This window comes from Cupressus sempervirens, chromosome 9 (genome assembly GCF_028749045.1).
Source record: "Cupressus sempervirens isolate cs-2001-9-10 chromosome 9, ASM2874904v1, whole genome shotgun sequence".
Classification (NCBI taxonomy): Eukaryota; Viridiplantae; Streptophyta; class Pinopsida; order Cupressales; family Cupressaceae; genus Cupressus; species Cupressus sempervirens.
Window position 1 is genome coordinate 168,654,751 of NC_143126.1, and position 25,375 is coordinate 168,680,125.

The following is a 25,375-nucleotide window of genomic DNA, read 5'->3' on the forward strand; positions in this document are numbered from 1 at the left end:
AGCAAAAAACACAAAACAAAAAAGAAACAACATATCTTCAGAAAATAACTCAAACATGCTAAGATGCAATGCACTTCAAAACTCAAATTCGAAATTGGGACTTGGGAAAAAACCAAAAATATGAAAAATGAATAAAAATTTCATATTTAAAGGAAAAATGCAGTTTCCATGGGCAAGATTTTCACAAATGGCAACCATCAAGTAATTTCATGCATAAAATCAACAAGATAAGCATGAATTAAACGACAAGGAAGAAGTCCATTTACATGAAGATTAAGTGCCAAATATGAAGGAAAAAGATGCTCCAATGTTGAAAAATTCTTTAAAAGATGGTAAGACCTTTTCCAACTTTGCAAATTTGAATAGGAGAGGGTAGAAAACAAGGGATTCTTGTTATAAGATGCCAAAACATGCTCTAAAAACACTCTAAGATCCAACGTTTTTGAAGATTCATGCTTGCAAGAGGTTTTTGGCAAAAAACGTTTTTCTTCATGTTGCAAGATCAAAACGTTTTGATCATTAAACCTCAAAATGTGAACTAGAATGCAATGTAATCTCCAAAAGATGCCAAATCGATTTGGTTGGGAGGGAAAACATGCACTAAAAATGGATTTTTTTTGCAAATTTCTTCAAAAACGTGATTCATTATGAAAGTTTCAAAAATGTTTTTGAGGTAAATGAATCCATTTTAAAAGCAAGGAAACTCATTGCCATCCAAAAACATTTCAAATGGAACAAATCCCATGCAAATCTATTGAGAAAAACTCAAGTTATGAGCAAAAGATCTCCAAAAACAATTTTCAGCATGTTAAATCCATTCTTGATGCAAAGAAAATCATTGCCAAGGAAAAACGTCTTCAATGGAGAAGATTTCATGCAATTCCACCAAGAAAATCTCAAGTTATGAGCAAAATCGGGTTTTCGGAGGCCAAATGTATGCTTTCCTTTCAAAATCAGACTTTTTGGGATGCATAGCATATTTTAAGACATGCTTTCCTTCAAAATCGGAGCTTTTTAGGTGCATGGCATGTTTTAAAATATGCATCAAGTGAAAATAAAACCTTTTTAGGTGCAATGCATATTTTAATATATGCTTCCAAGTGAAAATCAGACCTTTTGGAGGGGAATGCATATTTTAAAATGCAACTCACCCTTTAGATGCATAAGCATGAAAACTCCACTTTTCATGTCAGCATCAAAAAGGTCCACTTATGGTGAACTTTTGATGTAATGATATCAAAAATGTCTACCAAAGTAGACTTTATATGCAATGGCATGTAAAAAGTCCACTTTTGATAGATTTTACATGTTATTGTATATAAAATGTCCACTTGTGAAGTTTTTAAGTCATTTAATTCACTTAAAATTATAAAAAATGTTACAAAATGGGTCAAAAAAAATATTTATTTATCATATTTTGAACTATAATATATAAACATCATTTTAAAGTAACATTTATATAAGCATTTGATTTTTAAAACAAAAAATTTAAAATGAAACTATATAGTTATATAGTTACTTTAAGTGAAAAATTAACTCAACTTAAAATTATAACATAAAGTGCACTATAGTCACTTTAAGTTATAAATTTGAAGTTAAAGTAACTTAAAGACATAACAAAAAGTGAATATAATTTTATATTTTTCAAAAAATGAATGTCAAATTGAAAATATAGCATCATATTTTTAATTCGTGTTGTTACACCTAAAATGTCCACTTTTGAGGCACTAAAATGGGCACAACTTTTGACTGACAACTCCGAATGACCTTTAGGTTAGACCGAATCTAAGGGTAAAACGAAAGACATGACATGAGCAAAACCAAAGGACTAAAAACAAGCAAACACAAACTCAAAAGCAAAGAACGAACGATGAAGGCTTCAAAAATCAAGCAAAGGCTTTACAAAAAGCAAAATGAAAAAGACTTGATGAAAGCCTTCAATAAAACAATTTGATATTTGAATCGAAATGGATCAATCGATCAACATTAAACAATTAAATATCAAATTCAAGTTTAGAGAAATGCGAAACTAGCTTGGAAAAGTTTCGTGCTGTTACCAACATTTTGTGATGACAAAATGCAGGACAACAATATGTAGTGACAGTGAACATCTACATGCTTAGTTCGTTCATGGAAGACTGGATAATCTAATTTGATAACGCCTTCGTTATCAACAAACAATGTGGTCAGTTCTGCTAGTGACATTTGCATATCCCCAAGCATCCGACGAAGCCAAACAACTTTACATCTTGCCTTAACAGTCCCTCTATATTCAACCTCTATGGAGGAGAGAGAAATTACTTGCTGCTTCTTACTAGTCCATGTGACAACACCTGATCCCAAATTGAGCACATATCTAAAAGTTGACTTTTTATTGTCAACAGATTCTACCCAATTTAGATATGTGAACCCACTGAGTCAAGGATTAGAACTTTGAGAATAAAGAAGTCCATAATCTAAAGTGCCCTTCACATAACGAAGCACACACTTTGCTGCCATCCAATGATTAGCCTTGGGAGTTGTCATAAAGTGGGAGATGTAGTTGACTATGAAGCCGAAATCAGGTCTAGTAACAGAGAGGTAGATGAGGCCGCCTACTAGTTGCCTGTATGTAGTATCATTAGCGGGAGAAGAAATTAGATTTGGCTGATAACTTGAGACCTTTCTCCATGAGTGTAGATGCTTGCAATACTGCATACAAAATTTGTCTAGCATAACCCTGGCATTTTTGGATTGAGAGATGAATGTACCAGAAGATTGTTGCTAAACCTCAACACCTAGGCAATAATGCATGAGCTCAAGGTCAGTCATATCAAAAGACTGGCATAAATTCTGTTTGATTCTCCAAATCAAAGATACCGAAATTCTAGTGATGATCAAATCATCCACATAAATAACTTGAACGATGATGTCACTGTCAGTTGTCTTGATGTGCAAATTTGAGTCTGAAGAACTCCTTTGGAAGCTTTGATCACTGAGGAACTTATCAATTTTCATGTACCATGCCCGAGGGGCTTGCTTCAAGCCATAGAGAGCTTTCGCTAATCTGAGAACCTAATGTTCTTTACCAATAGCCTTGGAACTAGGAGCTTGTGTCATGTAGACCTCTTCTTGGAGATCACCATTTAGGAAAGCACTCTTGACATCCATCTGATAGACCTTTCAACCAAACTGTGTTGCCATGGCTAGGACTAATTTGATTGTGCTCATCTTTGCAGTAGGAGCAAAGGTCTCCTCATAATCAATGTGCCAAAGTTGAGAAAAACCCTTTGCAACTAAATGAGCTTTGTACTTATCCAAAGTACCATCATATTTGTATTTGATTTTGTAAACCCATTTGTAGCTAATGGGTTTCTTCCTTGGTGGAAGATTAGAATGAACCTAGATGTTATTCTTCAATGGACTCTGGTGTTCAGATGTCATGGCCTGTTTCCACTCTTGAATTCCTTTAGCTTTAGAATATGTTTGAGGTTCACACTGTGGATGTTGGCCATAAGAGCAAAATTAATTGACTCTAGGTTTGCGCTATTTTCGAGTTGTTCTCCCATCAATGAGCTCATCATCATGAAGATCAACAAGTGTCTAAGCCCACCACTTAGGCCTAAGAAGAGAATGACCAACATTAGTAACCAAAGATGCTCTATGATCAGGTTCCTCATCAGAAGAATCTGGATCAAGCTTAGGTGAAGCATCTACAAATCTAGATGATCCTGCAGGAGAAGTTGGAGGTGTCTGTACAGGGATCACTAGTATAACGGGAGCTACAGGAGCTATTGAAGCCCTCCCATCAGTTGGACCTAATGGAAATCTAACTCCCAAATCATGAGCCTTCATAGGTTGATTTGTTGGGTCAGGGATAGGAGAAACAAACATGAATGGCCTTTGTTGCTCATCAAAGATTACATCACGACTGTATAGGAGACGAGATGTCTCAATGTTGATCATGTGGTAGGCTTTGTGAAGACTACTATATCTAGCAAGCATGAGTTTCTGACTCTTGGCATCCAACTTGGTGAGTGACGCATTAGGGATCCAAACAAAAGCAAGAGAGCCAAAAACCTTTAGGTGATTGATTCTGGGCGTGCGATCTAACCAGACCTCTTCTAGAGCCTTACCTTTGACTGCCATTGTGGGTGACTGGTTCAAAAGATAAACTGCAGTGTTAACTGCTTTTGCCCAAAAATTCTTCAAAACATGTTTGTGTCCGAGCATGGATCGAGCCATCCTGGTGATTGTTTTGTTTTGATGTTCAACTACACTCTTCTATTGTGGTGTGTGGGGTGTGGTTAATTGGCGTTTGATACCATGAGTATCCAAGAAGCTAGAGAATTCATTAGAACAAAATTCCCCCCATTGTTTGACCTAAAAGTAATAATATATTTTCTAGACTCTTTTCAACTAAAGGTTTAAACTTTTGAAATACACGAAATGCATCTAGTTTCTTTTTAAGAAAATATATCCACATTTTTCTACAAAAATCATCAACAAACAACATAAAATACTTGGACACAAGAACAAAAGGAGTGGCCATAGGGCCGTAGATATTGACATGAACAAGCTGAAGTACCTGAGAAGCTTGCCATGAATCTCCATTGGTGAAAGGTGTGCGATGTTGCTTCCCAGCCTAGCATGCATCACAAATTCCAATCTACCGAGTTTGAATCTCTAGCAATTTGAGGACAAGCTCTTCCCGAGCAAGTTGAGAGAGATAATGCACATTTAAATGCCCATACCCTTGATGCCAAAGTGTGCTAATAGAAGACCGCCGAGAAACCATAGCTAAGTCCCAAGAATCGCCATAATCAGTAAGTCAGAAAATATCATCATCCTCAAGATCCATTGCGATAATAGATTAAGTCACCTTATTAGTGATTTTACACTAATGTGAACTAAAGGTGACATCCAACTGTGGAGAGTGTCGTAGCAATTGACTGATTGAGTGTAGATTTAGTTTCATGCCAAGAACGTAATACACATTGGGAAAATGAGATTCCTCCCAACAGATTGAATGTAGATGTTGCATTTGCCGACAACGATGTACTCTTCTTCACCACAAAAAATAATAGAAGCTGAATAAAGTTAGTGAACTAGTCTCTGCCGTGGGCGAAATGACGAGACACCTAAATCAATGTACCAGGTAGACGACTTCACATGATCTATAGGATTTTTAGCCATGTAGGCATAAAAGGCAGATTCCATTTGCTCAGTGTTCTCTACACTGTTCTCTTTGGGTTGCAAACCTGATTGCTTAGATTGGGCAGCTAAGTGTTTTCGAGATTCAACCTTCATGTGACCAAACTTGTGGGAATAGTTGTATTGAATGTTCTTTTTTCAGGAGCCTTCTGAAGCTGGAGTAGAGGAAATCTGCTGAGAAGATTGTTGAGACTTGCCTTAATCCTTCTGAAAGGTTTTAGTAGCAAAGACTTGCTCTGTGGAGGTAGAGTTGGAATTGCTACCGAACTATTGTTTCCACTAATCTTGTTGAAGCAGAAGTGTGCAAAGATCTGTGAACTTCAGATCAACACCAACAAAAGTGACACTGAGAGTTTCGATAAAATGCTTGTAGGACTTGGGTAAACTCCTGAGAGTGATGACCACAATGTCCTCTTCCTCCATCTTGCGACCAATGGCAAGCAATTGATCACGAATTTCTTGAATCCTATTCAGGTGAGCCTGGAGTGATGTTCACTCATCCATGTTAATAGAAAACAAAATGTTCTTCAAAAAGAAAGCTTTGCTTTTGTCAGAAGGCTCATGAAGATTCTTGACAGCTATCTTCTCGGATGGAATCTGAGAGAGCTAATTGTCAACTACAGATAATTTGAGAAGCATCACTGCCTCCTTATTATTCAGATCCCATGTATCCTGATCAGTACCAGGGGCAGTCGGATACTATGTAACACCCAGAACAATTTGATCAGTATTTCAATATTCAAAAATTGCTGTTATTCGTTGCTTCCAAGTGCCATAATTCTGACCATTGAATTTTGAATTGCTCTCGAACAAAATATTAGTCAAAGATGCCATAGCACATTTTTCAATTAAAAAACTTAAAAAATTGTTAAGGCAAGTACTTCAAGGCAAAAAATGCAAGGCCCAAAAAAATTGAAGGGGTACCCAGAAGAGAGCTAAAAAAACCTAGAAAAATCAATTTTTGGATCCGCTAGCTCAAAAATTTGGGCACCCAGAAGAATCTGACGATGACCTAGTTGTGCTCTTAAAAAACCTATCAAGAATTTGTAATCAGAAAAAAAATTTCAAGCCCAAAAATTAGGGTTTTGAATAGAAATGTTTTGGCCTAAAGAAAAAGTTTGAAATCGATGGCGGATTTGTGGAAAAAATAGTTTCTAGATGCAAATTTGTTATCGAGGGTTTTAAGAAACACATGACATCGCTCCTAGCCTTAGATGTGGAGAAAAAATGGAAGAAAATGCCCAAAACCCAGCCACGTGTTTGCAAGAACGATTCTAAATAAAAATGCAAAAAAATTGTTGCAAATTGCGTTTGAAAAAAATGTGAAAATGTCATCACCCCTCTTTAGTTTGACTAGCAGAGTTATGTGAGTTAGCCTATCATGGGGGTCTCGTAGGCTAGCAGTTGTGGATAGAGACTTGTACAGGATATTTAGTGACTGGGCTTGACTTTATAGGCAGTTGGGAGCCAGTTGGGTACAGATCCTTGATTTTAGGGGGTATCCTTACATTTTAGGAGGATGTGGTGGTTTCCAGATGTGAGGTTCCACAGGACCATTCCATGGTTTCAGTTTCAGGATGAAAGGGTGTGTTCCCTAGTTTCTAGGAGCATCCCTAGATTATAGGGAAGGGATGGCCAGTTGATCCATCTCATCCGGTATCAGTCACAGATAGGTGACATGGTCGGTTTCACATTTATTTGGTTGGTTTGGGCTTTCAAAGGCAAAATGGGGAATATTTTAATATTTCCTAAGTTAGTATTTAAATAATTTATAATAAGGCTATTTATATAGCCATTTCAGAGTAATAAGGGGAATATGGCTTCATTTGGTCAGATGTGCCCTTGTATATAGCTTGTTGGAAAGGTTTTGAATTATTATAAGCTATTTTCACTATTCAGGGACTTTTTGGTGCTTTGAGTTATGACATTTTAATAAAGTAATGTTTTTCCTATAACCTGGATGCCTTTATTTGGGAAAATGTTATTTTATTATAAAGTGCAAAGTGTAATTCTCATTTAGGGTTCGATTTGCACTTGGGAGGAGTTAAAAGGAGATGAAGACCTAAATGTTCATTATCTTTTGACATTTGAAGCTTATGATATTTGGAATTGCTTTGGGAGAGCGATTTTGTGGCTTGGGACGAAAACCTCAAGTCTAGATTGTTGGGACACAAACCTCAACAAGTCTTTGGGTGATTGAACTTTGAGATATTGGTAACAATGAGATCAAAGGAGCAATCGATTTCTTCCTAGACAACTTTGCATTTGTGGGAGACCCATTTTCAGCTAGGCAGCCATTATTTGCAATTGAGGCATCGGTATTTGAGGCAGCAATCAACATTGGCAGTCTTTCTATTTGAATTCAAAAATTTGATTATCATTCTTGGTACAGTTTGAGGCATTTCCAGATTGTCAAGTATTTTCAATAACGAATGTTGTTTGTTATATATAGTTCAGATTTGTTTGTTAGTTATCTTTTATTTTTAAATATATCTTCAAAAATCCAAAAACAATTGAAAAACCAACAAGAAAACAAAAAATTCAGAATTGAGCAAAGTCTTCTAGAGATGCTAAACGCTAGCCAAAGACTAAAATTGTGAAACAAACAACATTTTCCAAGACCTCTGGTATCGGGGATCTTTTAGAAAATCACTAAAGTTTGCACGTGAAAAATCACTAGAAATCGCATGTAGGAAAAATGTGAAAATAGGGCACAAATTACATTTAGGAAAACGTAAAAAATATAGGAAAAAATGGCCATAAACTCTTGTCTCGATTTTTATTACAATTAGACCTCTCAGAATGGAAACCCTAATCAGATTCTAGAGAGAGTTGCAGAAATAATTTCGATTTTTTTTAGCAAATAACTTCGAAAGAAATTATAATTCTTTCGAAAAAATTTAAAGTATTTACTTTGATACCATATTACGAAGTAATTGGTAAAAATTTCTTGCTTAATATTAACAGATTCCGAGAGGTCAATATATACAAAAGAATGAAATGATGTTTCCTTAGGAAACAATCTTAAAGAATAGAAACTTTCTATTCTAGCTGAAAGAAAACAAACAGTTATCTACAGCCTAACTTACGAAGTAATTGGTAAAAAATTCTTGCTTAATATTAATAGAGTCCGAGAAGTGAATATATACAAAAGAATGAAATGATTTTTCCTTAGGAAACTATTGTAAATAATATAAACTTTCTAATTTCATTGAAAGAAAACAAACGGTTATCTACACCCTAACTAAATATTAGAAACATTCTAATATTTACAATAGATAACCAATTACTAACAATAGAAGCTATCTATTATTGTAATAGCAATAATTTGAACTAAAAACAAGATCATAACCTTGGTCACAAAGCCGACTTACACTTAACAAGTCGTGTTTCAAACCTTTGACGTAAAGTACATCCTCTACTTTAATTTCACCATTATTTAACATTAGAGTTCTTATACCAACAACTTCAGCAGATGAACTACCTTCAAATATGACCATTCCACCATTCATTTTCTTAATAGAATGAAACTATTCAAATCACCAGTCATATGTCTAGAACATCCACTATCTACACACCATATATGCTTTTCATTTCTAGCAAGAAGAGCAGTTCAAACAATCAAAACTTTAAGAGATACCTCTTGATTCTTCTTCCTCCAAACTTTAGTAATCTTTCTTTTTTCTTTTGCTTCAACATTGTTAGATGACCTTGCACTATTAATCTTGCAAAATTTTGCAGCATGGTCAAAGTTGTTGCAGCTATAACAAATGATGTTATATTTACCAAAAGATCCAAATGAATTTATGTTAAAGATGTAAGATTTTCTCCTAGTAAAAAATCTGCAATTTGTGGCTTTGTGTCCAAAATAATTACATGAGGAGCAATAGCCATAGAAGAAAGATTTATTCACCTTTTTCAAATGGTCTTGTTTGATGATGATACGGTTCTCACTATTTGAAAAATGCAGTTCCTTTTCTTGAGACATAGAGCATTGACCAATTTCAAGATCAATGCCACTCTTCTCAATTGAAGATTTTTGTGAAGAAAGTAGATTGTCCTAGGAGATGCTGCTGTTGTTATTTGCCACTTCTTGACCTAACAACAGTGTAGATTTTCCAATGTTTCTTAGTAGAGAACTTCAGCTTCCAATTTTCTTATGTTCTTCTCTTTCATGTCAATTTGATTCTTCAACTCTTCTTGGAGCAGTCAAATGAGATTCTGAATTTTCTTCTTAAGTTTCTTTATTTCAGCAAGGGAAGCCACCAATTCAAGTTCTAAATCCACTTCACCATCTTCAATATCATCATGCTCATCATTATTTTCATCATCAATTTGAGTATCTTCTTTGGCCATACACGCAATATCCCTTAGAAGGACATCCCCATATGTAGCATGTAATGAGAATCAATGTTTTTGTGGCCACAAATAAGAATCAATTGAAGCTTGGATACTAATTATTGCATTCCCAAACTATTTTTAGAACACAATTGTCAATATTTCAAAATATTGAATAAAAATAGATTATGTAGAAAATTGGGGGCATGTCCTCACCCATCGTTGAATGTACCTAAACAATTGGCTATAGGCATGAGTATTCCCACAATGTGAGATTTCTATATCAACATTAAAAAAGGTGATGGAGCGAGTTGCATCGTTTTTCAGGGTTTTCCCACAGTATATATGATACACTAGTGAAAGGAAATCTTATTTTAGCACATGACCTGACCGCTTGTTAATATTTGGTAGATGAAGCATGTACCAAATAATATTGCAAGGCTAGTGTTGAAAGACTAGAACATGAGTTTACTAAGAAGTACCTAGGCACAAAATAAGTTCCCATTCCATAGTAAGGGATGTATCCCCTTTCATTTCACCTTTTCCTAGTGTTTTTTTCATTTGCACATTGAGGGGTCTAGGTGATGACCCCAATGTTCAAGAAGTCAAAAGAGATTTGGAGGTCTGCTCCCTTTTTCAGGACTGGACAACCTGCTTCATTTGGTACATAAGGTATAATGCTCAACTTTAAAAAAAATACATTCTAAGATAGGGGAGGATTGCCATCGTAGATACGACACAAAAAATCTGCTTCAAATCTCAGTTGCTTAGCCAGAACTGTTACCATAAAAACAACTCCTCTAGTGAGATTATATGAGCAAATACCAGAACCAAAATATGTAACTGCTATGGGATCCTGTACTATTACAGGAAATATGTTTAGTATAGATTCTTATAGTACTATTTGTGGAGTAGATAAGTTAATTCATGTGGATATCTATTTGTCGGCTTGTCCTCCTAATCCAGAAGCTATATTGTTAACTTTGTTGAGTTGTTTTTATAGCCATCCCATTGCAATCTCCAAAATTTGGGGAAATATTTGCCAGCCGAATTTTTTTATCCTCATCTAGGCATCCCTATTTTTTAATCAAAGTAGGCACTTTTTCCAATTTTCGGTAGTATAGTAAATCCCAGATTTATCCCTATGACGAGGTCTATGTACTTTAGGGCCCATTTGGTTGCTGGAATAGGAATAGAAAATTTGGAATATGTTTTCTATTTTCCGTTCGGTGCACCAATTGGAATAGGGAATAAGAATACATATTCCCATTTTGCCACTAAAATGAGCTTATACCCATTCCAAAAAATAGCTGTTATTGGAATAGGCCATTCCTATGCTCAAAATGCATTCGTATTCTCAATTCCTATGCTCGCAACCAAACAGATCCTTAATGACTAGCCAAAGCTAGGTTTTAAGAGTGGCCATAGAGTTAAAGTGCTTCTAGCATACTCAAACTTGGGCTAGGTTAGAAATAGCTAATCCGTTGACAAGCTGATCTAATAGTTGGGAAGACTTTTTAATCTTATTAGTGTAGTTTTGTGCTGCAATATCAATTTGTTGTCTGCTTTCTGCTACACTCAACTGTCATTCTTGATTCACCTTCATAAATGTGGAACGTTATCTTCTTTTCTTTTCTATATGAATTTATATGCTATAATGCAAACATCATTTTATTATCATCATCTTTCTTTTGTATCAAATGAATTGTGGCGAGTTCTTGATGTTAGTGTTGGCTAAGGACAAGAAGAATGTTGGGCTGAAGACACCAAATATCAGAAGAAATGGTCAAGACAATTTTGAGATCAACATTTAGGATCTAGAAGAAACTATAGAATATGAAGATTATATTGTTGTAAAAGAACTAGAAACTAGGCCTTTGTTGGAACTTGGTCTATGTCTTCGTTCTGGTTGACTAACATTGAGATGAATAACATTCAAGCCCCAACTGCATGATGTGGGAGATGGTTAACATCCTCCATTGGTCAGTGTCCTTTCCTGCTTGACTTTTGAAATGCCCCTTTGTTGGAAACATCCAGTTTGTCCTCTAGTGGGTGACATCCAAACAGTTCATTAGGGATAGAAAAATTGACCAAGGCAAGCTTGAGATCAACATTGCAAAACTTTGGGAAATCTATATTAAAAAGAACTAGAAAGTAGTTTTTTGGTTTTCTAGGCCTTTGTTTTGATCATCCAATATTTGAGATGAAGGATGTGCAAGGTTGAGCTGAATGATGTTTAGTAGTAAGGTGGATAACTTTGAATATGGATGACATCCCTTTGTGGTTAAAGTTTTGTGTTTGACTTCTCAAATTTTTGTCTATGCAGAATGTCTTAGATGTCCATTGGTGGATGAGTTGCGAAGAGTTACTTCTTGGTTGAATACCCTTTAGGAAGTCTACTTATGAGTTATTGCACTTTGGGGCCAAAGTTACTCAGTGGTTAATGCATCAGATGTCTCTGTATGGGAAATGTTTCAGAAGTCTCTTTGTGGCTGATGTTGCTTTATGTCTTAGAACACTTTGTGGGTGTATTAACTTTGTGGCCACACCCCTTTGTGGATGGCGTCCTTCCATGTATGTTCAAGTAGGAGAAACTCAACATTGAGGTGGAAAATATGTTAAAAAATTGGTTTCTCTCATTTGGGCATTTAGACAATACAAAATGGCTATATGAAGTTTGGGACATGAGTCAATAAATTGGATATCATGATGGTTGGGAGAGTAGTTTCTTTAGATGATGCAATCAATGCACTAGATTGATTGGAAGACTAATTGCTCAAGAAAATGTAACTGCTGCACTAGAGTGCTTGGATGATCGATTGTTTTAAAGGATGCAAACAATGTACTTGACTGGTTGGAAAATTAATTTATTAGATGTGTGATTGACATAGTATTTATTCACATGCAAAAGACTTTTTGAGTGTAATAGTGAGAAGATGATGGTTTAGCTCCTCTGGAGAAGACATGGTTGCAACGTTAAGGTTGTAAAGCTTTATGAATGTTGGGGAGGTTATGGTCGTGTGTACATACATTTGTGAAAGAGTCAAGAAGATACTGGTTCTTGGGAGAGAAGATTGATTATTTGGAAGTAGGAGAAGCAACAAGACATAGAGACTATGCAGCCAATGGTTTAGAGAGAAGCTATGTACAATATAAAAAATGCTCATTTCTGCTGTGTTGTAAGCATATACACTCCATTGGAAATGGGGACCCTCTGTTTTTTTGGGCTTCTATTAGTGTTTCATTTAGTTGTCCTTAGCTTGGCAGTTATTTTGGGTTTCTTAGTCTCCTAGCTCTTAGAGAATGGGTGAGACAAGTTTATTTGGTAAATCAATGTTGTGGTTGTTTTAAACGAAGGAGATGAAAAATCTTTACATAGGTTTACAAAGATGATGTTTCTAAGAAAAATAATTGTGAATGAAAATAGAAACTACTTAAACTAAAGACTAACTAATATGACCTTTAAAGAAACATTATAATATTCTAATACCCTCCCTTAATGGTCATTGACTCATTGTCTAACTTGTGTCTTTGGTCACAATTTTTTCAAAACATTTTGCTACTGCTGAGACTCTCCCTGGATTAGGAAAATGTTAATAACCAAGAAGCCAAAAATTCATCCAAAAAATAACAAGGAAGGATGCCCCCTTCTTTAGAAAGCTTTGCAAAAAGAGACGAGTTTGCCATGACTTTGCCAGAACAAATAGCATGATTTTTGAGGAAAAATTGACAAACTCTCCAAACTCTGCAAATGAGCATGATGCCCCAAAACAAACTACAAAAAGCCATAATTTTCTATGAGAAAAATCGATGAAAGCTCCTTATATAGATTTACAAAGACGATGTTTTTAAAAGAAGCAATCATGAACTAAAGACGATAATAGAAACTACCTAATAAGCTGAAGAGTAACTCAGATGACCATTAAAGTAACGTGACAATCTTCTAATACCCTCCCTTAATGGTCATTGTCTAATTTTTGTCTTTTGGTTGCAAATTCTGCAAAACATTTTGTTGCTACTAAGACCCTACTTGGATCTGCAAAATGTTAATAACCAAGAATAGCTAAAATCCATCCAGAAAAGTGCAGAGAAGAGTGTCCCCTTCTTTGAAATGTTTTACAACAAGAGACAAGAGCCTGCCTTGACTCTGACACTTAGATGAGTTTGCCATTAACCCTCCCAAAATCAGCAAAACATCTGACCATAAATCATCACAAAACAACCAACCCGATGTTGGGTAATGAAGATGCTCTTCCTTGGAGATAGAGACAAATACTGAGAACAACTAGCACAATTTTGAGGAAAAATGGGCAAACGCTCCAAACTTTGCAGATGAGCATGATGCCCCAAAAGAAACTGCAAAAAGCCACAAAAATTTATAGGAGAAAAATCGACAAAAACCCAACACAACTTTTGAGTTGAAAAATTGATCAAAACCTAGCATGATTTTTGAGGTGAAAAATTAATCAAAACCTAGAATTTGAGACATGAATAATAGAATACAAAACTTCGTTTTTGAGGAAAATTGGTAAAACCCACCAAATAATTTTAGAGGAAAAAATTATGAACCCACTAGATAAGTTTTTGGTAGAAAATTTATAAAACCAATGAAGCAAATCCCATGCAACTATGCGAATTATAGAATCTGAAAATTTTTAAGGGAAAAAATTGTAAAAACCCATCAGAATTTTTTTTAAGGGAAAAAATTATGAAAACCCACTAGAAAAGTCTTCATGTGACAAACAATAGTTTGACCCAGGTGGATGATGTGAATGTAATCCGTGGTGTTGTTCTACTATTTGAGGGCTTTCTTGCTTTTGTTAAAGCATTCCGCTCTTATATGGCAGGGTTATGCATTCTTGGGTTGTTGTGATGACTATGCTAGATGATGATGTGCTTGTGGTGCCTTTCAGAGAGCCACAATTTTTTATTGGTTTAGATCTTACAGTTGTGGCTGCAATGTTAGTTCTCTCTATGGCCTATTTGGTATTGTCCTTTGCAACTATACCTTCTTCCACTGTTCGCATTTGGCTTGGGCGGTTTGGTGGGTTTTCTGGTTTTGTTCGAGGAACTTCTTGTTCTTCTCGTGACTATGATCTTGCTATGAGTGGAGTTGAAGCTTCTAGGTTGCTGCTTGGTGGGATATGGGTATCACGGGAGTTGTTCTTATAGTTGATTCTTTCTCTCCTTTGGCCTTACCTTCTTTGTTCCTAAGGACCTCTTTGTAGAGAGTATGTGGAGTTACTTCTGTCTTTGGAGATGCTGTGGAGGAAGTTGAGTTTTTTTTTGTGGATTTCATTGGCATTCTGGTGGCGGTGAGCAAAGGCATGACAAAGATCTCTCTCTTTTGTTGTTTCTTTTGGGGTATGAAATCTTTTTCCTGGTTTTTCATATCCAACTCTATTTTGTGTTTTTGTGTTCTTTCCTTGATTGCATAGACTTTGTTCAGGCTAGGCTTGGTGGTGGTTTTTGGTTAAGGGTTCCTTTTGTGGTTTTGGGATAGTTGTATGTTTGGGTGGTTAATGGTCATCTTATCTTTAGGTTTTTTCCACTTCGTTTCATTTGCTTATCCTTGAGTGCTCTATTGAGGTGGAGACTTTGATTGGCCACAAGGACTTTTGTTATCAGTTTTCTATTTCTTCTCTTGCTCATTGTTTTGAGGTGAACACTTCTCCTATAGAGACAGACAGAGGTTGTTGGGGAGAGTCAATATGCTGTTGTAGGGGGTTGTTCTATGCTCCTAGTTGTTTGGCCCTTGGCTGTCTTTTGGTAGATGCCTTTGTTTCTAGTTATGGGGTCCATGGAAAACCCATGTTTTAAGCCGGGGAGCTTGTTAAAACCCTTCCAAGGTTGAGGGAGTCTTTCAAAACCCTATGTAATGGTGTGAGGCTTAGGCCTTTTGTTGATGCAGCTAGAGTATTTTTATTGAAAATACCTTTTAGGCTGCTAATGTATTGTTGTAGGCAAGGGTGTTGCTAGATGATGCCTTCTTCTTTGCAGCTATTGGTTTGTGTGTTCTAGATCTTGTCAAAATTAGTCTCTAAAGTGTTTTGGGGCCCTTCAAAACTTGATCGATCCTTAATAAAAGCTACTGTAATCTGGGTTTTCTTTGAAATATCTTGGGAATTGATTTAGAATCAGTTTGGTCCCGTCATTTGTAATTGAAATGTCTATAAAAGACTTGGCCTTCTCATTTCTAAGGTCATTAGAAGATTAGTCATTAGTATTGGGAGCAAATAAGTAGCAGTAGCAATAGGAGATATAAATTGTTTCGAAGACTGTGTAGAAATTAATGTGATTTTCATTTAAGATACAATTTTTTTTGTGTGTTGTTTCAACATTTTGCATGGTTTCTACTTCTTGAACTTTTAGTTGAAGTTCATTGATTTCAATGGAGAAATGTATGGATATGTCATGAATTCATTGGCTCATACCATTTGTAGTTTGGTGATAGAAAATTGTAGTGTATGGTTACTCCGAATCTCATTGAGCACTAGTTCATTGTGGATTGGATTGCAACAGTATTAAGTATATAGATAAATGATTACAATATGACAATACTTAACATTTGGAGATTGCATTAGTTTTGCATAGTTGTTTCCTCATGGCGAAGAAAAGCTTGGTTTAAGGAATCCATTTAATCAAAGTGTTAGCCTTTATCATCACTGTCATTAGGTGTAGAAGTAGATTAGATTTCTCTAAACCCTTATCCATTTTACCCCTTATTTGAACTCCAAATCAATTAAGTAATAAGTTCCAACTGCTTTGAGAGAATTTTTTTTGATAGATGTAGGAATAAATAGTGTAAGTCCCTTTCTATGTTAAGAACAATATCACTTCAATTCACTAAGTATATATCCAACACAAAATTGCATGTTCACATTGTGAACCTTGGGTTGCCTTATTTGATCACATAGTGTCACATTGTTTAGCATTTGAGGTTTTCTTGTTAAAGAGGAGGGATAGAATACTTGTTATTTTATTCTATTATGGTGAGTGCAACAAAGCATGCAACAATACCCAATACTTGAGCATTGCAAATTTTCCTGTGGAATTTTTACTCCTTGATGGTTCTATATAGACTTGTTTCAAGCTGCTTTGAGTGTATTGCAATTTGCATATTTTTGATAGTGTTCAATTCAAGAAAGTATTCTTATTTCCTATGCAAATTTTGAATGAAACAATGCAAAATTGAACTTGAGTAAACTGTAAAGCAATAATAATATGTTAAAATCTGCATGCCAAATGAATTTAAGTCATATGGTTGGTGATGATAGAACAATTTCCAAAGATCTCCTTGCTGGGTAAGTGTTGCCCTATTTCATTTGTTTTAGGAATGTCTTTGTTTCAGGACCATCCAAATCTAAATCCCCTGTGGAATATGAACTAAGATGTTGCATTTGCTTGTAAATGTTAGAATGTAACATGACAGATCTTGTAGTCTGGAAGACAAAAATTAATTCCATCACATAGGTTTTTGAATTTGAAGGCAATCTTCATATTACTTCTGACCATTCAAACAATTGTCTTACTATTGGAGTAATTCTCATTTCTTACTGGTGGGATATTTTTAGGTGTTATACTGATGGACATGTATGCACAATTTAGGTTTAGGAAGAATTTTCTTCTCAATAGTTTATTAACGACATTCTGTGATATCTCATACGAAGGTGCAAATCATATTATGTATGACTAAGATACCTGAAGAAAATTTCTAATATATTGGGTTAGTCACGAAGACTTACTATTGTCTCATCGAATGTATTATATTTAAATAGATGGAGCTCAATGAATGTGATAATTCTATGTTAAGCAAAAGTTCACATATCCAGGTCTTTTGTGTATTTCTATTTAGTGACAGATCAATAATCATGCAGATACACAAATTGGAGATAAGTCTACCCCGGCGAAGTTTGTTAGTGTCATTTACTTGTGATGCTTGCAGTTCAAGGACAAAACGAAGAATAAATCGACATGCTTATGAACGTGGCACAGTATTTCTTCAGGTTATAATCATCTTACATCTTGACTGATTGCTACACTTGATAAAAATTGTTGCAAATGGTCTTTACTTTGTAATGCAAAGATTTACATGTATGCTGCAAATTTTCAGAAATGTAACATAGAAAATGTTGATTTCTGCATGCTCATATTTTGATTAAGGTTGTTCATGTTTGGATGATTAGTTGTGTTGTTTTCTGTTCCTCAGTAATATTTGGTGTTAGATGCAATAATGAATAAAGATCTCTGAAAAATCACTTATAGAGTGGAAGAGACAAAATATTTCAGCTCTGAAGATCTCTAGTATATGATGAAGCTCAATTTCTGAGGCTCTCCTGATGGAAGTTCATAAATATATTAAAAGATCTGATGAAGATTAGTAATAATAGATAATTATTGCCTTTGTGGATATATGAACCTCACATGGAAGAAATAATACTTAATGTGCATTGGCCATCTCCTCAGTTCACTTGTGAGGCATACAGCTGAGGATTGAAACTGCAAGCATCCATGAGCTTAGAATCTCTAGATGCGTCTTTTGACAGATTGATAGACAATTTGATGATCAGAAGAGTAGGCTTAAGTTCCTAACCATAGTTACCAGGTTCAAAACATTCAATTCATCTGCGAGGTTAAACAAACTGGAAGGCAAGAATTTTCAAAAGATCTGTAAAATGAATAGAAATTGAAAAATTCAGATCAAGCCAGACAAACCTTGCCTGTCCAAAATTTATGAACCAAACTGGTTATAGTACCTGTAGGTTTAATTGTATTGCTTTGGACATCTTCTATCTGCTAGGTTGTATTTTTTGTTGTCTTGCATTAGAGTCGAGATTCCTATGTAATTCTTCACAGCATCATGCATGACTCAGATAGTCGGATATAACCCATATTATATTTGGCCAGTTGGATTTAACCCAAATTGTTTTGGTCAGTATTGGCAGTTTTCATTTTTCCAGGTGTATTTTGAAGTCATATGAGTCATGTATGTTTGACTCTTTCCTAAAACAGTGAGATGATTTTCTTTGCTACTACTTCTTGGTGTGAGTTGTATACCCTTACAACATACAGGCTAAGTCGCCGATTTGGGTGCGGATGCGGGTGTGCAGATGTGCAACTGTTACTTTTGGGGGTTTTGGATGGATGTGTGTGTCCACACACACACAGACACAGACACACACACACACACACACAGACACACACACGCACACACATATATGCGCAAAGAAGTGGAAGAAATATACAAAATTAAATCATTTGATAGTATGACACTACATCATTGATCAAGATAAATATTAAATAACGAAAATATTTTTTTTTTATAGTATGACACTACATTGATCAAGATAACTATTAAACAACGAAAATAATATTTTTTAAAGGAAAAGATCTCACGTGAATATCTTTCAAAATTAAGCATATTCAAATTCAAAAGGTTCATTTGAGACCAAGTACACCAGAAATAAATAACGACTTCAATTATACCTTTGAAAAATTCAAAATCTTATAAAACTTCTTCTCAAACCTTATTTGGTGTTCACGATTCTATTCTACTTCATTTAATCCAAACCATTAATTAAAATCTGGGTTGGTGAACTGATCTTATCTTGCATGTGTGCTTCTCCTTCCACTGATTATTCCATCAATGCATCTTTGACTTCTTAATAAACTCTATCATAGGACATTTTGGTGGGATAGAAAAATGGAGCACATGATCTTTGCAAGAGTGAGAATGGTGGCAATACTTGTGATTTCCTTCTTGCAAGAAGCAAAGGCTGCGGGAATTGTGTATCTGATGGACATAACAGCCAAGTTGGATGCATGCTTATGGTTGTTTCAGCAATGTTTTTCACCTGACAAATTTACTGCTGCCAAGGCATAATCGACCTGGTCAAAATCCTGCAAAATTAAATCATTTGCTACCTGAATGCCTGCGAGAGGTGCTCATAAGGGCATCCACAACACTGGGATGCAGTTCTTAGGCGCTTCCAAAGAGCATCCACCTCTGCCTCTGCCTCTGCCTCTGGACACATCTACTTTTGCATCTGGGGTTGGGGGAGTGAATCAGTAACAGAGCATGTAGGATATAACACTCAATGTTTTAGGATAAAACACCGAATAGTAAATCCTCTCTTAAATAAAGACACCACTTATGCTAAATATTGCAATGAAAGATCATAAAGGTATATCCAAGTTTCCTTCTTAATGGTGGATACTCAGTGATAATAATGTGATATGCTAGTATCACGAGGGGACTTACGTTGTTCACTAGGATTTTGTCAACTTGACTTCAAATGACATAGCTTCACAATGTGAAACGAAAATATATTCCAACTTCTAATTTACGGAATGAAATCATACTTAGCAATCTAGGTTATTTCTACTTCAACTTATAGATGCAAGGAAGAGTGAATATCCTTGGACTTTACTAAATGTAGCTTTGTCATCCACTCCACACACCAAGTGCAACCTTGTAAGGTGTATTCAAATGACATTCAAACTACTACCATTTTCATTAATCCCATCCATGGATGTAAATAAAATGAGAAACTACCAATGGAATAAAAACTCATAATAATGTCATTTGACCATGCAAGACAAGACTTACAATCAGTAAGCAAATAGCGGTTTAGTCTATCATCAAGCCAAGAAAGGATACATTCACAAATTACTCATCCCACTAAACTACTCGAAGCAAATTCTAACTAGATTCTTGAAAACAAATCTATTCTAAGTAAGGAATATAGATCACCATGTAATACTCCAAAAAACATCACAAGTATTCACCGTGCAAACACAAAAATGAATAGTAGAGAAAAGTTGGTAGTATATTAGCAAAAATTTCTAGCAATCTCCCTTTCCAAATGAGAGGAGTGGGGTTTATATAGAAGCTCCAGTTACAATGAATCATCAGGATTGATTTGAAATCCATGGTCCAAATTAATTTATTAAAAACCTTGATTAGGGAAACCGCAAATAGCCAATGAGAAAGAAGCACCACAAAATAAGCCAATGAGAAAATTCTATGGCTCGAGGACCAGTAGGAAAACGAAAGCTGCCTAGTCATTGTATGACTCATTATCCAAGAGATGCACCTCTGTGATAAACCATGAAGTTTCCTATTGCAATTCATATTTTTGTAATTATGAAGGAGAAATAAAATAGCCTCTTTGTATATATCCATTAAACATATTAATAAACTAAATAATTGAAATAATGATAAGAATAATTGCATGATCATTGTAATAAATTAATAATAGCAAATGAATAATCATTATAAGTAATAAATAAGATCATAATCATAACAATAATAATTAAGATAATAATGATAATTAAAATTGATCATTATAAATAAATATTAAAAGATTGATGATTATAATAATTCGATATTTAAGATCTTAAGGTAATCTTTATTAGCAGCCGAATGTATAAACAATTGATGCTAACCTAGAAACGGTGCCGATTGGAGGAACGAGACCATTCGCGTCATATATTAATGAGGTATTATGGAGTTTCGAAGGGAATAGGAGAAAGAACAAGAAACGCAAAAGGAGAGGCGGAGGTGGAGAGAGATCGCAGGCAGAGACCAACGATTGCAAGAAGATAATAATTTCTAAACATTGACGGAAGACATTCGCGTGGGCAGAGCCTACTCCACCAATAATTATATAACTGCTAGACGACAAGGAAGACATGAGGCAGGGAAAACGACGTTGAAGTTGGAAGGTCAGCGGACTGCATACAGGGAATTAGAAAAACAAACATAACAACTTATATATAGCACAACATTGAGAACAAAACAATACGTATAAGAGAAGAGGGGTTGAGCTCGGGTTATTCTCCACTGACGACAAACCTTACAACTTTATAGAGTTGGCACCTATAACGAAGAATATATTGCATTCTCAAACAAGCACTTCTCTACAAACAATTGTCACAAGCTTTATCAACAGAAAGAAAGTATTCACTGTCAAGGTACAAGGCAAGGAATAATGGTTTCTTTAGAAAGGAGACAGAGATTCTGCATTCTGATTAAGTCCATGAGGGACATTGGACAAATTCATGAATCATCTGATTTCTTAGGAAACTCAGATATCCATAAACAGGAAAAAGATTTGAGTTTCTTTAGAGAGAAACTATAGGTTTCTTTAGAGTAGTTTCTTTAGAGAGAAACTAAGGAAGACAATATATATATTGTAAGGGTAGACATATGCATATGACAGAGGTCCTGGGTAAAGGAGGGATCATTACCAAGTGATTAAATTAGAGATCCCTAGAGGCCTTAATTAGATGCTCCTTCATGACCAATACTTGACTAGGGTTGAGTAATTCTAAGGAGTCTCTTCAAAGATTAGCAATGGGTTTAATGGGGTAATTTAGTGGTTTAACATTGTAATTTTATGTTCAAATTGAATTTCATATAAGTTTGTTACTAACGCTTACTATGTGTTTGCAGGATTCAGCAAGGGTTCATTACAACCTCCTTTTCCTTCCCCCTTCTAGAAAATTCAATGAGCATAACCATAATCACACTAACTTCATTCATGGAAAAACTAGGTAGGCTGCTATGTTGTAGTTCAGTGACCTCTAACTTCTCCATGCAGGTATCCAATATGCTGTCCCAGTTTGAAGTATGCCTTTGTACATCATTTATGGACATCATAAGGGAGAGATATACATTCGACTTTTCTCAAAAGAGTTCACGTCTCTGAAGTAGACTACTTTTATCTTTTCTTTTAACTTCTCCAAATTTAACTCAGTGGAAGTGATAAAGGGTACTGTTGTTAACAACACAACACACACACACAACAAAATATAGAAATAAATAACAAAATGCAAGAATCAAACAATTGCAAGAACATGAAGTTCGCATTCTATTATCTAGAATAATAGGGCACAAAAAATATGACATGCTATAGCCATATGGACATTTTCATTACAATGATCTACAAGCCAGAGCTACCATATACACTATTTGAATTGTTACAAATAACCCTACGAGCCTTCTTTAAATAAGGGTATTTTAATTGCCCAGGAAGGTTCTAGAAATTCTAAACCCTACTTTTGAGGCCGACCATCCCCAAAATTCTATTATCTTTTCTTACATTGGAATAGGCCCCTAACAACTTTTAGAACTCAAATTGGTTTTGAAAAGAATTTCATTTTTCTATTCGAACCAGTGCAACTTCCAGAGACCATAACTCTTCACCCGTTGACTCGATTGGTTATTATATTCCATTTTGGAAATGGAGCAAAGTGCTCTATAAGAAATGGATTCGAAATGCTACTCATGCCAAGGTTTGACTCCTTTTAGAGTCTCTAAAGCCTTCAAAATTGAGTTCAAAATTTCTGTACCCCTCCACGAAAATCGAAAATTCTCAGTATCTTTAAAACTAGACTTGATCTTACAATGAAACTTTATTGGTAGGTTGGTATTAAAGTGAACCTCCAGGGAAGAAATTAGAACATTTTGAGCTCCAATAGACAATTTACTAAAAATAGTAAATTTCCAGAAATAGTAACTTTGCACAAAGATAGCCCTTATTGAAAAACTAGACAATATTTTTGGGTGATGCAAGATTGCTCTTACACCTTGGATGTGCCTACATTAGAGACCCGTGGTGAATTGAGAAGTGACCATGTTACTTCTCAGGTACTTAGAAGAAAACCAATGTGGTTAACCTTCTCCTTTGATAGCCATGATGAATCTTCAACATGTCTTCTCTTCCTTTTAACTAGATACTCCTCATATATCCTGTTCCTTGTGCTTCAGCCAACACAACTATCCAAGATGTCATGCATCTTCTCTATAGCTGAATTAGGTGCTGAAATATCCCACGGTGCTCCTGTTATCTCATTTTCAACACTAGAATATTAAAAACCGATGAAATGTTGAGCTCACTAGGTAACACTACTTCATAAGCATTTCCTGAATGATACTTTGTCAAAACTAAGATATTGAAAACTGATGAATTGTTGAGCTCACTAGGTAACTCTACTTTATAAGCATTTCCTGAATCACGCTTCTTCAAAATTTGCATGGTCCAAAGTTCTTCATGTTTACGTTGTGCTATTGTTATGTTGTCGCTTTGTCATTTGAATTTTTTAGCATCTTGTATCATCATTTAGGTTAGCTTTGTTATTTCTTTTCTTGCATTTAGCATAGAGAATCTAGCTTAATTGGAATGACATAGTAATCTTTCATCCATGTTAGCTTACTTTGCATCTTGCATATCATTTAGCTTAATCATTATTTTGATTATGTATGCATTCATGGAGATCATTTGATGCTAGCAAGCTCATTGCTTGACATCCTTTGAATCTTCCATTTCATAGTGCACCTTCCAAGGATCTTGCTTAATCGATTCATTTGAGAGCCATTCTTACTATCCATTGGATCTTTGCACGCTATGACTACGAAGCTATAAGCCGCCTTTTAAGGCTTCATATTCATCGAATCTCTTGGAAATAAGGGTTTATAAAAGTGCCTACACATTTTGTCTCTCAATACTTATCAAGCATAATTCTAAGTTCATGGAAATCCTTACTAACGATGCCGTGACTAGATACATCCCTACAACAATCATTGGAAGCGTTATTTTTTTAAGTCCAAAGTGGTGCATGGATAAGATACTCCTTGCAAAGACAAATGTGAGCAATGTATTGCAGAAACAAAGTTACAGGTCTAGGTGTTAGAGGCACGGGGATTTCGCAATGGGGTTTTAGAGGCATTTGTGCTTGGAGGTTGGAAATATGAAGGCCAAGACCTACTTGCGAATTTAACTTCCTTTTCTTGGTACAAGGATTTCTTTTTCAAGGTAGATGGCTTGAATTCTGAGGTAGTCATTACTGTTCAAGGAGATCATGGATTTGGTGGGCATGTGAGGGTACCAATTGCTCTCATTTTCAATGCAGACAAGCAAGTTGTTGGTCCTTAGCTCACCTTGAGTTCCCGCACCGTAAAGTCCAAGACTTCCCTCTCAGAAACTCTTAAACTCCAATTGGCATCACACCAAATTTGTCTGTGCCACCTCAAAGCTGAAAAAAATGAGTTTTTATGGGAGCCTTAAGTGCATGATGAGTGAGTCAAGGGCAGCATGATCCAAGTATTATTGGGTTCTCGAACTCGCAATTTATAATTTTGAGGAATTTCCATGCTTCTCAAGTTTATCTATTTAAAGAGTGTAGGCATAGGGACAATTCTCCAAGTATTGATGTACTTGACATGATGTCTATGCACACATGATCATGATGTTGTGCCACTTTGGTTCGACCAACATGTATTTCTTTAAATCGATGACTTTGATGCCAAGAAACATCCTATAAACTATTGGCCCATATATTCATCCTCTTGTCAATGTTCAAATGAAACCCCATCCATGCCTTCACACTTTGTTAGAAGCAGATGCGTTTTACTTGAATGTTTCCAAGTGGCATCTAGTCAAGGGTTATATTTTTCTTTAGACTTGGCGATTAAAGATTTGTGAGAACTGAAGTATGACTTAGCAGACTGTCGCTTTCATGATATCCATACTTTCATATTGGCAAATAATTTGATTTCCTATGTGAAAGATTACAAGGGTCATTATTTTGGGAGTCAATATCAACTTGATTGAAGGATTAAAAATATTACTTTTCTTATGTTTGGCATATTGATGCAATATAAAACATTTCCAGATTGTAAACTTTAATGGCAAGACATTGATATTGATGTTACTATGGATTGGCAGATAATTATATATTGATGATATATGGAATTATAATGTACATGATTAGAATCGTTGAGCTACTAGACTGTAGGCTGTATTCAGATCACATATCCAACATGTGCTATGACAATATT

The 25,375-nt window shown here is 35.4% G+C and overlaps 1 protein-coding gene across 8 annotated transcripts in view; it reads left to right on the forward strand.

The window, feature by feature from the left end:
- LOC149538039 (Zim17-type zinc finger protein) overlaps positions 1-25,375 on the forward strand; it is a 136,307-nt gene that overhangs the window by 70,120 nt on the left and 40,812 nt on the right. For all 8 annotated transcript variants that reach the window (XM_089799434.1, XM_089799430.1, XM_089799431.1 and 5 more), the window contains one exon: positions 17,409-17,537. In XM_089799434.1, coding sequence (XP_089655560.1) covers positions 17,409-17,537 — 129 coding nt within the window. The remainder of the gene's footprint in view (positions 1-17,408; positions 17,538-25,375) is intronic.